The sequence below is a fragment of the Mustela nivalis genome, assembly GCF_964662115.1.
Source record: "Mustela nivalis genome assembly, chromosome: 6".
NCBI classification, from domain to species: Eukaryota; Metazoa; Chordata; class Mammalia; order Carnivora; family Mustelidae; genus Mustela; species Mustela nivalis.
Window position 1 is genome coordinate 123,191,709 of NC_139025.1, and position 14,790 is coordinate 123,206,498.

General features: G+C 35.0%; 1 protein-coding gene across 1 annotated transcript in view; it reads right to left on the reverse strand.

Moving 5' to 3' along the window:
- Positions 1-464: 464 nt before the first annotated feature.
- Positions 465-14,790, reverse strand: part of LOC309867595 (uncharacterized protein) — a 57,147-nt gene continuing 42,821 nt past the window's right edge. The window contains exons 8-10 of the mRNA XM_082736598.1: positions 10,083-10,153; positions 8,518-8,555; positions 465-729 (exon numbers count right to left, since the gene is read on the reverse strand). Coding sequence (XP_082592724.1) covers positions 8,547-8,555; positions 10,083-10,153 — 80 coding nt within the window. The 3' untranslated portion in view covers positions 465-729; positions 8,518-8,546. The remainder of the gene's footprint in view (positions 730-8,517; positions 8,556-10,082; positions 10,154-14,790) is intronic.

Here is a 14,790-nt window from a genome sequence, read left to right on the forward strand (position 1 = left end):
GAAATGGATATTGAGAAGGGCATGCATTGTATGGGGCACTGGGTGTTATACACAAACAATGAATCTTGGAATACTATCTCAAAAACTAATGATGCACGGGGTGCCTGGGAGGCTTCGTGGGTTAGAATCTCTGCCTTCAGATCAGGTCATGATCTCGGGGTCCTCGGATCGAGCCCCACATCGGGCTCTCTACTCAATGGGGAGCCTGCTTCCCCCTCTCTCTCTGCCTGACTCTCTGTCTACTTGTGATTTCTCTCTCTCTGTCAAATAAATAAATAAAATCTTTAAAAAATTAATGATGTACTGTATGGTGAGTAACATAACATAATAAAACAAATAAAGAAAATAAATAAAGAAAAACAAAACAAAACAAAACACTGAACAATATCCTTGCTGGATGAACTATTCTTAGCTGCAGATTTTTCCCTTTTAGCACCTTTACATAATGCAAATTTCCTCTGGCCTGCAAAGTTTCTGCTGAGAAATCAGTTGATATGTAACTGTTTTCTTTTCTCTTGCAACCTTTAATATTCCTTTTGTATCACTATTATTCACCATTTTAATTACTGTGTGTCTTGGTGTGGACCTCCTTGGGTTGAATTTTTTGGAGAATCTCTTTGTCTTCTGAATCTGGAACTCTGTTTCCCTCCCCAGATTAAGGGAGTTTTCAGCTATTATTTCTTCAAACATATTTTGTGACTTCTTTCTCTTCTTCTCCTTCTGGAGTACCTGTAATGTGAATGTTATTACACTTGACGAGGTCACTGAGATCTCTAAGTATATTCTCATTATGCAATATTTGTATCTTACCTGTTCAGCTTCTTTTCCATTACTCTCTCCTCTTCCAGGTCACTGATACTTTCCTCCGCCTCCTGTAGTTTACTATTTATTCCAGCCATTGTACTTTTAATTTCACTTATTGAGTGTTTCATCTCTGATATTTTATTTATATCTCTTTGTCAAACACCTCATTGATGTCTGTCATCCTTTTCTGAAGTCCAGTGAGTATCTTTATGATCATTACTTTAAATTATGTATCAGACATATTACTTATTTCTCTTTCACTTCTATCTCTTGCTGGGATTTTGTCCTATTCTTTCATTTAGCACATATTCCTCTGTCTCCTTATTTTGTGTACATATCTGTGTTTGTTTCCTGTGTTAGGAAATTCTGCTATGTCTTCTACTCTTAAAAGTAGTGGCTTTGTGAAAAAGAGGTCCTGAAGTCCCTTATAGCACAGTTTCTCCTATTCATCAGAACCAAAACTTCAGTTCAGATTCCTCTTTGTGTTGCTTGTGTCCTGCTTTTGTGTCTGAGTCACTTTTCCTTTCAGTTCGAACATCTGTACTGACTCCTTGCTTGTTGTGTGCTGTGTTTGCTCTCTGTGATGTTAGTGAGACCCAGAAAGGCAAGCTCTTAGGGAGTACTGCAGCAGAAGGGCTTTGTTGCCAGGTAGCAGTTTTAGAAAAATTTGCATGGAGCCTCTAGTCTTTGACCAGATCCCCTGGATCATATTAGTTCCTTGGGAATGACACAGAATCAGTGGCTTGACAGGCTGTAAGTCCTTCACAAAATTTTTAATGAGGTAAGTAAGGGCTGAGGCCAGTAGACTTGGAGTGGGTGGGTCCTTGTAGAACTTGTGGATGGGGTGTGCTGCTAGCAGGTTAGGTAGCAATTGTTTGTGCAGTGCTATTCCCCACAACCCCAGAGGTGTTTTTGTGTTTATGTTGGGAGTGGGGGAGAAAGTATCCCAGGTTCCAGAGAAGTCTCCTAACACACTCTGAAATCAGTGTAAACTAATCTCCCTCCCTTTCTGCAAGCTGTTGCTTCTATGTTGCTTCTCCTTGTCTTTTTAAGGGCAAAACCCCAGCTATCACTGGTTCTTCCAGGTTTCTCAGTGCTGAGTCAGTTGACTTTTAAAGTTCCAGACTTTAGAAAAAAAAAGATGGTGGAGGAGTAGGGGACCCTATTTCAACTGGTCCCTTGAATTAAGCTGGATATCTACCAAAACATTCTGATCACCCATAAAATCAGCCTAAGATGTAAAACTTTATATCTGAATCTCTACACGCATAAAATCTTTGACAGTCTTGAGGTATGAAGTGGGTAGTTGTGATTCTGCATACAGATATCACAAGATAAGAAGAAGAGAGATAGCCAACATAAGCTGGCACCAGGAAGGGGAAACAGCAGTGGAGCACAAAACCGTCCCATGCTGGAGACAGAACATAGTATCAGTGGGGAAAGGCCTTCAGTGTAGCACCCTGACAGGATCCAGGAGCTGTAGGTGTATGTGTATGAACCAGTGACTTGAAAGAAGAAAGAAAAAAAAAAGGAAAAATATCCCATGCTCATGGATTGGAAGAATAAGCATTGTTAAAATGGCTATGCTACCCAGAGCAATATATATTTTCATTGCCATCCTGATCAAAATACCATCGACATTCTTCACAGAGGTGGAACAAACAATCCTAAAATTTGTATGGAAGCAGAAAGGACACCAAATCACCCAGGAAATATTGAAAAAACAAAACAAAGCTGGGGGCATCACAGTGACTGATTTCAAGCTATATTACAAAGCTGTGATCACAAGACAGCATGGTACTTGCAAAAAAACAGAAGCATGGGTCAATGGAACAGAATAGAGGTTCAGATATGGACCCTCAACCCTATGGTCAACTGATCTTCAACAAAGCAGGGGAAAATATCCAATGGAAAAAAGACAGTCTCTTCAATAAACGGTGCTGGGAAAATTGGACAGCTATGCATACATTCTCTTACACCATTCACAATGATAAACTCAAAAAGGATGAAAGACCTAAATGTGAGACAAATTCATCAAAAGCCTAGAGGAGAACATAGGCAGTAACCTCTTTGGCACTGGCCACTGCAACTTCTTTCAGGTCACATCTCCAAAGGTAAGGGAAAGAAAAGCAAAAATGGACTTTTGAGACTCATCAAGATAAAAAGCATTTGTACATCAAAGGAAACATACAACAAAGCTAAGAAGCAAAGCAGGGAACGTGAGAAGATATCTGTAAATGACATTATATAAAAAGGGCTGGTATCCAAAAATCTATAAAGAACTTCTCAAACTCAATTCTCAAAAAACAAATAATCCAGTCAAAAAAATGGGCAGCAGACAAATAAAAGACACTTCTCCAAAGAAGACATACAAATGGCTAACAGACACATGAAAAATGTTCAACATCATTAACCATCAGGGAAATACAAATGAAAAACACATTGAAATGCTTACACCAGTTAGAATATCAAAGGTTAACAAGACAGGAAACAACAAATGTTGGAGAGGATGTGGAGAAAGGGGAACACTCTTACACTGTTGGTGGGAATGCAAGTTGGTGCAACCACTTTGGAAAACAGTGTGACGGTTCCTCAAAAAATTAAAAATAGAGCTACTCTATGGCCCTTCAGTTGCACTACTGGGTATTTACCCCAAAGATACAGATGTAGTGAAAAGAGGGGCCATATGTATGCCAATGTTCATAGCAGCAATGTCACCAATAGCCAAACTTTAGAAAGAGCTGGATGCCCTTTAACAGATGAATGGATAAAGAAGATGTGGTTTATATATACAATGGAATATTACTCAACCATCAGAAAAGATGGCTACCCACCATTTGCATCCACATGCATGGGACTGGAGAAGATTATGCTAAGTGACATAAGTCAAGCAGAGAAAGACAATTATCAAATGGTTTCACTTATATGTAGAACATAAAGAAGAAGGAATAGCATGGAGGGCATTAGGAAAAAGAAAGAAAAAAGGAATGGGAGAATCAGAGAGGGGGGCGAACTATGAAAGGCTATGGACTCCAGGAAACAAACTGAAGATTTCAGAGGGTTGGGTGCTTTAGGTTAGCCTGGTGATGGGTATTAAGAAGGGCATGTATTGCAAAGAGCAATAGGTGTTATATGCAAACAATGAATCATGGAACACTATATTAAAAACTAATGGAGTACTGTATTGTGACAAATACATACATATATACATACATACGTACGTACACTCCAGGCTTCAAGTCTTGCTTGTTATACAAACATACAAAATTAGCCCTCTGGTTTTCAAGGCCAGACATTATGAGGACTTGTTTTCCCCATGTGCACTCCCTGATGACTTACCCTGTCTCTGATTTTAGGTCTCTCCCTCCTGTGGGAAGCTCTAGACCACCATTTTTGCCTTTTTTAACTTCACTGATATGGATTCTCCACATTTAATTGTGGAGTTTGTTTTGCCAGTTTATTTACTCAGATGTGAGTGATATCAAATTGTAAACATGGAATAAGGTGAGCTTAGGGGTCTCCCACTCTGCCATCTTCACATGCCTCCTTCATAACTGAGATGTTTTCTTACAGTGTTGTTATTTATATTAAGAAAACAGTGAGCACTTCACCTTTAGTTTATTGAAACTGACAACACAATAATCTCATAAGCATCTTCAGACCATATGGTGATGACACAGTTAAGGATATGGCAATGTTGACACACAAAAATTATAACAGATTAAATAATGTGGCCGAAATTGATTTTCAAAATTTACCACTTAGATTATTGAAGTGAAAAATGATCCACACCAAAACACTTCATATAAACTCACTTTCATCAGCTTTGTCTCTCTTCTTTATCCTAAGCAATATTTTCCCACATTGGAACAATATTACCACCAGGTGCTCATCTGCTGATTGAATTCCTATGTAGCTTTATATTTTTACTTTATATCTTCACTTAATGTTCTTCTCCTTTAATTTTTTATTTCCATTAATATAAAAAACAAATTTTTCTATTTAATGGTATTATTTCTATTACATACATACACAGAGAAATGACTAAATTCTCTAGATAAAGAAATCATATCAATGCTTTCCTGCCATATGTGCTTTTCCAATTTTCTTTTGGGTCATCTTAAGCCAAACCAAGAGGATCATTACTTACACTTCAATATCTATTCTATCATGCCAATTTTGTTATGATAACTCAATGTAATTATCATTTTTTATAAGTAAGAAAGTAAGTAATGAGCTCAGCACATACTTAGGCTGGCCTAGAGAAATGACCTTGGATTTATTTTCACACAGTATATTTGGAAAATACTGACAGAAAATAATTGTTAAATAATATTGTGTGCAGAGAGACTTTAACTTGCTATCTCTACTTGGAATGCATGACCTGTAGGCTCACTCCAGAGTTGAGTAAAGCATGGTTGATATGTAACCATGACTCACTCAACATGACCCTGAATAATATATATTATATATATTGACAACCAGATTTTCTTGTTTTTCTGTATCAATTTCTGATAAAAAATACACACATACACCCACCCTTAGGCTCTTATATGAGAAACTCATAAAATGTTCGTAGCGTGGTCAGTGTGAAACAAACCTGTGTCTCGGTAACTATTAGATATTTCAGTGAGATGACAATGTACATTCTGTATATTCCATTCTACACACTTTTATAAAGCTAAGTAAACATTATGCTAGATTAAAAGTCTCTGTATCCTGTGTGATTAATTTACTACCTCATTCAGGTATCATAACTTATACCTTTATATTTATTTTCTTATTTTCTCACTCTTAAGTATGCATTACCTGTACTAAAGATAAATAAATGAAGAAAAAACCCATATACCAAATATGAATCTCAAACTTACCTGAGAAAAACACACATAATGCTTGAACCTTAAAAATTCCCACTATGGAAGATTATTCTAATTCTTTATGGGAACAATTTTTACCAATGCAATAAATTTTGTTCTCTTACTGTCATCCTTTCATGTGTTATCAGAGTATAAATTACTATAATAAAATTTTATAAAACTATGATTTATCCAGACAATGGGTTTTTCAGAAAATCTGAATCTTAGTATACAAATTTTGTTTTGTAATTAATAATAGTATTTAAGTGATTGTTAATAAAAGTCTATCTTGGTATGATTGTCAGTGTAATGCTATTATTCACTAATAATGTCTGCATTTAGAAGAGAATGCTCGACTTATCCTGAAGATATCCATCTCTATGTCCCAAGTAACACATTACCAATATTAGACAATATTTCTAGGAAATGTATTAGCTAATATTTGGTTTAATTTGATGGGATATTTTAAACTTTATACTAAAATGTTATATATGTAGAAAAGTCCATGCATTAAAAGTGTACAGCTAAATAAATTTGCACCATCCAAACAAAACAACTCATCAAGACACAGATCAAAATATAAAATTACAAGCATTCCAGAAACCACCAAGGTGTCATATTTCCATGCCTATCTCCCCCATGACTTTTCCTGAGTAACTTATTTTCAGATCATAGACTAGTAAATATACAAGAGATATAGGTAAGGCAATTTCAAAATAGAACTAACTAACTGGCATATATAGAACACTAAATCTGCAATGATAATCTTATATTAATGTAATTATAAGTAAAAATGGAATACTTATTGAATTATGGCATACCCTGTACCATTGCAGAGATACAAAACAATTAAAAAGTAATAAAATCAATTCAAAGTATGTTTTTTCATCATGTAGAATTAGTTTATAAATCATTAAGGATCAAGGAGGAAAAACCCTACTTCTTCTAAATACTCCATAATTTAAAAATAAATCAATATAGAACTAAGAAAATATATTTATATTAGTAATAGAGAAGATATAAATACTAAACTTGTGCTCATGCAGCTAAAAAGTGCTTACAGAGAAATTTAGAGTGAAAAGCAATATATTAGAGTTGAGGAAGGCTAAAAAAAAAATCAATAAATTATATTTCGCAAGAAGCTAGATGAAGATAGACAAGTACAAATCCAGAAAGATATAAGGAAAAATTAACGAGGTTAAGAGCAGAAAACAGCAAAATAGAGAGCAGACTTACAAAAGGAAAAAGCAACACCAAAAAAAAAAAATTGAAATAATATGATTGAAACCCTCCTATCAAGATTAATCAAGAGTGAGAGATAACACAAAATATTAACAGATAAAAGACACAAAGAAGACATTACTAAAGAACTTGCAGTAATTAATATGATGTTTCAAATAAAATGTTCTTCTGACTAGTAAGAATCTTGAGTAAATGATGCAGTCACAAAGAAAGCAAAACTATATAATTACATTTTTATAAAGAAAAAATGAGGGAAAATGTGAAATACACTTTCAGAATAGTTGCCTTTGGGGCAAAGAACTAATCATAAAAGAAGATTATTTTGTGTTAGTTATATTTTCCCTCTATGTCTGAGTCCTATAATATAGCATCATAATATGGAGAATTTACTGCATAGATATTATGCATCAATGTGCTGTTATGCTGTTTGGATTGAGACAGTATCACCAACTCCATAAATCTGTGAATCTACTAATGGTAACAAATATACAAGTAGAGTCTTGTAAGAATAGGGTTTCTAAATAAAAACAGACCCTATTGTTCCTGCTATCTATATGCCTGTTCAAAGGTTGTTAATGATTGAGGTTCTAGAGTTCATTTTAATATCTGGCAGAGCTAATTTCCTCTTTGATCTGGGATCATTTCTTTCATTTTTTTATTTTTAAGTTTAATTTAATTTTTTCAGTGTTCCAAGATTCATTGTTTATGCACCACACCCAGTGCTCTATGCAATACGTAGTTACTCAGTTCTTTAGAATTACCTTCTGTGGTTCTAGATAATCACTATAAATTTTAAAATTATAATAAATTATGACAAAAATAATCTCTACCTCATAAGATTTGTAATAGAACTTTGTCAAGAAAAATTTTGTCTATGCTTAAGTCAGCGACCACTAGGTCCCAGGTAACAAAATTTTCAACAAAGCTTGCCAGGAAATATATAAACCATTTTTTTCTTAGGGATGTGTATTTCAAGTTTTAGTAAGCAATAATAATGATATGACATTTTTGTATCTCTCCATTTAATAGCTCTAACATAATATCCTTTTTAAAGGCCTAGAGCAGTATTGAAAATTGAGCTTTTTTGTGTTTCTAAAGAATTATAGAAATTTTAATCATATAAAAACTTGATGGTCTTAAAGAGATCTAACAAAATTTTACATACAACTTTCCATGTTGCAAAAATGAGAAACAATTCATGTCAATACCCAAATATTAAAGTAGAAGCAGAAATATAAAACAATGTGGCCACAAAAACCTTATGAATCATAGAGTTTCTATTCTTAAATTTAAATAATTAAGCAGATGAAGAAATCATAACATCTTGACATATTTGGATTTCACTATGATAATATTGATCCAAAATGAAATTGCTAAAAAATTTTCTTAATAGCATCTTTCTATCAAAGCATAAAATAATTAAAATGAAAGAACTAATTATAAGGATACAATAATGTAGGTAACCTTGATGAAGGTCTCAATGAGGAAAAAGGCACATTATAAAAATATTCTTGAATAAATTTCAGAAAAGATGAACATAGAGACCTCAAGACCTGGTGACACAGACTATAACATACACATATGAGCTTCAAAGGTTCTTTGTTTAGTTACTCACCTCTATTCTCTGAAGTCAAACCCATGATCCTAGTCCTTCTATCTCAGCAAAACATGACAGAAAGAAAAAAAAACAAAGAGTATCAGAAAATTTTCAACAGTAAAGTTAACAAAAAGCTTAAATTAGTTCCATTGTCATTATTTGATATAGACATAAAATCTTTTCTTCTTTTAGCCCAAATGAGAATTTCAGTACCCATTAGTTTCTTCTTTCCTTAATTCAATCATTATTTTCTCAGTTTTTACTCAAGAACATATTTTCTTTATATAATTATCTTTCTACAACTTTTGTCCAAAGTAAGCAAATGAAGCAATCTTGGATCACTGATCATATATAAAGGTGCATAGTGACTTATAAAATAAGACATAAATGCCCTGTTCTGGAAAAAAGAGAAAGCACACTAACAGTGCTATTATGTTGTTACTGAGGGGTCATTAAAAACAGCCAGGCCCTGAGAGTCTTATTTGTCCTAGTAGATGGCAACTCATCTGGACCTCAGATTGACATCTGGAATGAGTCCCTCAGCATCCTCAGACAATTGTGCTCATCATTGATCCAGACAATTGCCCTCCCAACAAATAAGCATTTCCATAGCCAGACTTATGTTGTGCAGGTTTGAATAAAGAACAGCAAATATGTAGCAACTATTTTATTTAGTACCTGACTAATGGGACCCGTATATATAGTATTAAAAATGCTACTTTTGATTATTCTAATAAAATTAGGTAAGATTTATTGGGAATATTTTAAAAAATCCTTTAATCAACAAAAATTATAAAGAGCCAAGGAGATACCAACAATAATAAAAATTGTGGTTATAGCATGAGTGGAAGCATATATGTTGTGAATATTTCAGATAAAGATTTAAAAAATCAGTATTTAGCACAGTTGAATTTTGCTAACAAGATTATTTTCATTCAATATAAAATTGTGAAAAAAAGAAATATGGAAATAATTCCCCAAAGTTATTCATTATTTTTTTCTTCTTCATTTTTTAAAAATTTATTTTTTATTTATTTTCAGCATAACAGTATTCATTATTTTTTCACCACACCCAGTGCTCCATGCAATCTGTGCTCTCTATAATACCCACCACCTGGTACCCCAACCTCCCACCCCCCCAACACTTCAAACCCCTCAGATTGTTATTCATTATTTTAAAAAGATATTTAAATTTTTAAAAATATTTTATTCATTTATTTGACAGAGAGTGAGAAAGACAGTGAGAGCAGGAACACAAGCAGAGGGAATGGGAGAAGGAAAGCAGGCTTCCTGTTGAGAATTAAGCCTGTTGCAGGGCTCAATTCCAGGACCCTGGGATTATGACCTGAGCCAAAGGCAGCCGCTTAACCAACTGAACCACCCAGGTACCCCTAAAAAGATATTTTTAAAAAGGAAGAAATAAGGAGGATTCTTTGTTCTATGTAGGGACACTCACTGGGAAAAATATCTATCATAAAATATTCTTTCTTAATACTCTGAAAAAATGAGCTCATGACTCTGAAACACTGACATCACTAGTAATAAAATGTCATAATTTCAAAAACGCCAGGTTAGCCACTCACCTTTATTCCCTGAAAGTAACTTATTAACTTGAAAAAAACCCAAAAACCAGTAACCTGTTCGAGCTTTTGACCTGCAAAACATTACAAAAAAAAAAAATGGATCTGGTAAGATAATGCATTAGATTAATCAAAAATAATGCATAGCATTAGTTCTATATTAATTAATCATACAGACATCTTTTGCCACAAACATCACGTTTGCTTGATCCTTTGTTATTTATGTTATGTCATTTATTCATTTTTTTCTTCTCTGAGTGCTTTACTTTGCAAATGGCCAATAATTCTCTCTGCTGAGCTATTCAAATAAGTATATAGCAGTTATCTTTAAAATTTGAAATTCTAAAGCTGTATTACACCCAGTAAAGAATGAACATACCTCGTGATGTTAAAAATGCCCTGTGATGGGGACGCCTGGGTGGCTCAGTTGGTTAAGCAGCTGCCTTCGGCTCAGGTCATGATCCCAGCGTCCTGGGATCGAGTCCCACATCGGGCTCCTTGCTCCGCAGGGAGCCTGCTTCTCCCTCTGACTCTGCCTTCCACTCTGTCTGCCTGTGCTCACTTTCGCTCGCGCTCTCTCTCCGACAAATAAAAAAAAAAAAAATCTTAAAAAAAAAAAATGCCCTGTGATGTAAAAAATGAAAAGAACATAGTAAGGGTATTGTGAGACTGAGGAGTATTATGAAGGGATATTATGAGAGGTATTATGAGGATTATTGATGGCCTCAATTGAAAAGTACTAAAAGTGAGTCTTTTTGTCTTTTTTTAAAAATATTTTATTCATTTATTTATTTAAGAGAGAGAGAGAACATGAGAGGAGAGAGGTCTATGGGAGAAGCAAACTCCCTGCTGAGCAGAGAGACTGATGTGGGACTCAATCCCAGGACTCTAGGATCATGACCTGAGCCAAAGGCAGTTGCTTATCCAACTGAGCCACCCAGGTGCCCTGCCTTTCTTTCTTTTTATTTTTTCTTTTCTTTTCTTTCTTTTTTTTTTTTTTTTACATTATGCACATGTAATTCACCCTTTTAAAGTATACAATTCAATGGTTTCTAGTAAATGCCATATTGTGAAACATTGCCAAAGCTTATTTTATTTTATTTTTATTGTATACTTTTGAATTTAAATTCAATTAGCCAAGGTATAGTACATCATTAGTTTGAAATGAAATACCAACTTACATTAGTCTTATTTGTATTATGAAAGACCACTCAGCTGGACATCAGCAACCCCAGATGCTTATTCTTATTCTTGAGCCAAACAGAATGAGCACAACCAATAAACATTCCACGCACCACACTAATGCTCTCAGCAATTTACTACTTGCATTTAGCTTACAGTGAAAAACAGCACAGGTAGACCTTTAACTTGACTTTAGTAAATCTGGTTATAATGGTAATTCCAGAAGCTTCCCAGAATCTTTCTCTTTAGAGTAATACAAAAAGTGATATTGCAGTGAGGGAGTTTTTAATTCTGATATATTTATTCAATAACATAGGGAAAAAATCAAGAGTTAAATGTGAAGTTGGATTATGTCACTTAAAATTATTAAATTATTCTAAGATCTATCTGACCATGAGATATTACTTTTACTTGATTAATCTGTAGTTCAGGAGAGAAGATATATGTCCATATTTAAAGTATGGAATCATTACCCTATATAATTCTCTATTTTATTTTATTAGGAGCAACTTCATTTCAATATGCACATATACAAACCAAATCTATTCTATGACTTGCCTTCATTAATCAGTAAATGCTGCCAAATAGCTAGATTAAAAAAACAACAACAAAAACACCACCCATTCTGGGACACCTGGGTGGCTCAGTCATTAAACATCTGACTTCGGCTCAGGTCATGATCCCAGGGTCCTGAGATCAAGCCCCAGATCAGACTCCCTGCTCTGAGGGGGGCCTGCTTCTCCCTCTCCCACTCCTTCTGCTGTGCTTTTTCTCTTGTCATGACTCTCTCTGTCAAATAAATTTAAAAAATCTTTTTAAAAAAACCACAAACCCTATTCCTCATTACTATTGTCCAAAATAGATTTCCTTTGAAGTCACAAAAAATACCCTACAAAAAGAATACTTTTGTCATTTTCCTGATCTGGCTGACTTCCCAACATCTGAATTCAGTTTAATGCACTATTATTTGCAAGAGCAACAGATATTAATAGCAAATAATTGAAAATGAGAGATGGATATAATAAATACATCTGATTAATACATGTAAAATATTAACCACTACATCCATCAAAAGAATAAATTAGCAACAATTATTATTGGTTTGCTACTTAAAATACACTAATAAGGCGCTAATATTCAAATAAAATTCCTCAAGATAGCAAAATATCTGGAGTCAAGATAATATTTAAGATTTATGAATATAGCACGCACACAAAGAAAAATATAGAGGGACTTATAAGGATAGGCAGATGGTATACTATAAAAGCTATTTCTCAGATCCCCTACAATTAATGTATTCATATCAATATGACACTACTTTTTATCAGTTGACTTATGTATTTGGCTGCTTCCATGTTGGGGACATAGAAAATGAACTTTTGGGACTTCATCAAGATAAAGTAACCTTCTATATAACAAAGGAAAGAGTCAACAAAACTAAGAAGCAATGCACAGAATGGGAGAAGATCTATAAAGATCTATAAAGAACTCCACAAACTCAGCATACACAAAACAGATAATCAAAAAATGGGCAGAAGACATGAACAGACATGTCTCCAAAGAAGACATACAAATGGCTAGCAGACACATGAAAAAATGTTCATCACCATTAGCCATCCAGGAGATTCAAATCAAAACCACATTGAGATACCACCTTACACTGGTTAGAATAGCCAAAATTAACAAGACAGTAAACAGCATGTGTTGGAGAGGATGTGGAGAAAGGGGAACGTTTTAGACTGTTGGTAGGAATGCAAATTGGTTCATTCACTTTGGAAAGCAGTGTGGAGATTCCCTAAGAAATTAAAAATAGAGCTACCCTATGACCCTGCAATTGCACTACTGTCTATTCACCCCCAAAGTACAGATATGGTGAAAAGAAGGGCCATCTGTACCCCAATGTTCATAGCAGCAGTGGCCACAGTCGCCAAACTGAGGAAAGAACCAAGATGCCCTTCAACAGAAGAATGGATAAAGAAGATATGGTCCATATATACTATGAGTATTATGCCCCCATCAGAAAGGATGAATACCCAACTTTTTTTTTATCAACATGGATGGGACAGAAGAGATTATGCTAAGTGAAATAAGTCAAGCAGAGAGAGTCAATTATCATATGGTTTCACTTACTTGTGGAGCATAAGGAATAACATGGAGGATATTAGGATAAGCCAAAGAAAAGTGAATTGGGAGAAATCAGAGAGATAAAGCATGAGAGACTATGGACTCTGAGAAGCAAACTAAGGGTTTTGGAAGGGAGGGGCTTGGAGGTGGATAAGCCTGGTGGTGGCTATTAAAGAGGGCACATATTGCATGGCAGTGGGTGTGGTGTATAAACAATGAATCCTGGAACACTGAAAAAAATAAAATTAAATTAAGATGTTAAAAAATTTTAAAAAAGCTATTTCTCAGTTTGAGGTAAACTGGACTTATGGTGAAATTTGAGTGATAATTCTTTCTCCCAAGCTACTACATACTCTCTAAAACAAAACAAAACAAAATGGACAGTGCAAATAAATTTCCACCCTTATTCTACTCAAAATGTACAATGTACAAAATTCCCTTTTGTACATGAGGCAAGATGAAGGAAAAAATGTAACCCATCAACCTTAAAACTGACTGGCAGAGGACTATATGTTAGGAGAAACACAGAAAAAATGTAAGTCTATTCTGAAGAATGCATAGAAGATGATGACATATTTCATAAGCAAAATGGAAAGGCTTATAAGCATGAACAAAATAGTAATTCTAGAAATTAAAACTAAGTAAATTTATTTAAAAAATAGAGGGAGCAAAATGACAAAGTAGGAAATCCCTCATGTGCTCCAAGAAAAATAGTGATCTGGCAGCCATCCATGGATAAAAGTGCCTTTGTGGGAGCTTTGGGCTCCATGTAGGAGACTGTGAAACTCCAGTGAGGCCCAAGACTAAATAAAGCTGCTTTTAGAAGGCAGGTCCATGCCCTAATGATAGGCTCTTTAAACATGGTCCTCGCTGCAGACTGAAAAATCCTGCCATGGACTCAGCTCCAACCCAGTTTGGTTGTGGTCTTGAAAGCAGCCTCATTCACCAAGGGATACTAGAAGAGTTATGCCCATTGGTGTCCCTGGTAGTAATATTCCAATCTTTGTGAATACTGAAGTGGCCCTATGGCTTGGCCCTCTAGACCTGCTCTGCCACACTCTGGAGTAACTCTTTACCACTCATGGACATGAAAGGAAACCAACCTATCTCTTCCCCTGGTAACCAGGCCACTGACTTTAGTCTCAATTGTAGATCTTGACATAGCCCTAAGACCTGGCTCCTGTTCTGCTGTACAATAGCCTAGAATCACCCCTGCATCCCTTGCCTGCCCAGGAGCCCTGTGATGCATTTCAGGATTCCTAGTAATAGTTCCACTGATATCAGTCTTATCTATGGACACTGAAGTGGCCCTGAGACTTAGTTCCAGCCCTATTTTATAATGTCTTGGGGCAGTTCTACCCACACAGGGAACCAACAGTAAACATACTGTCCAAGGCCCTGATTA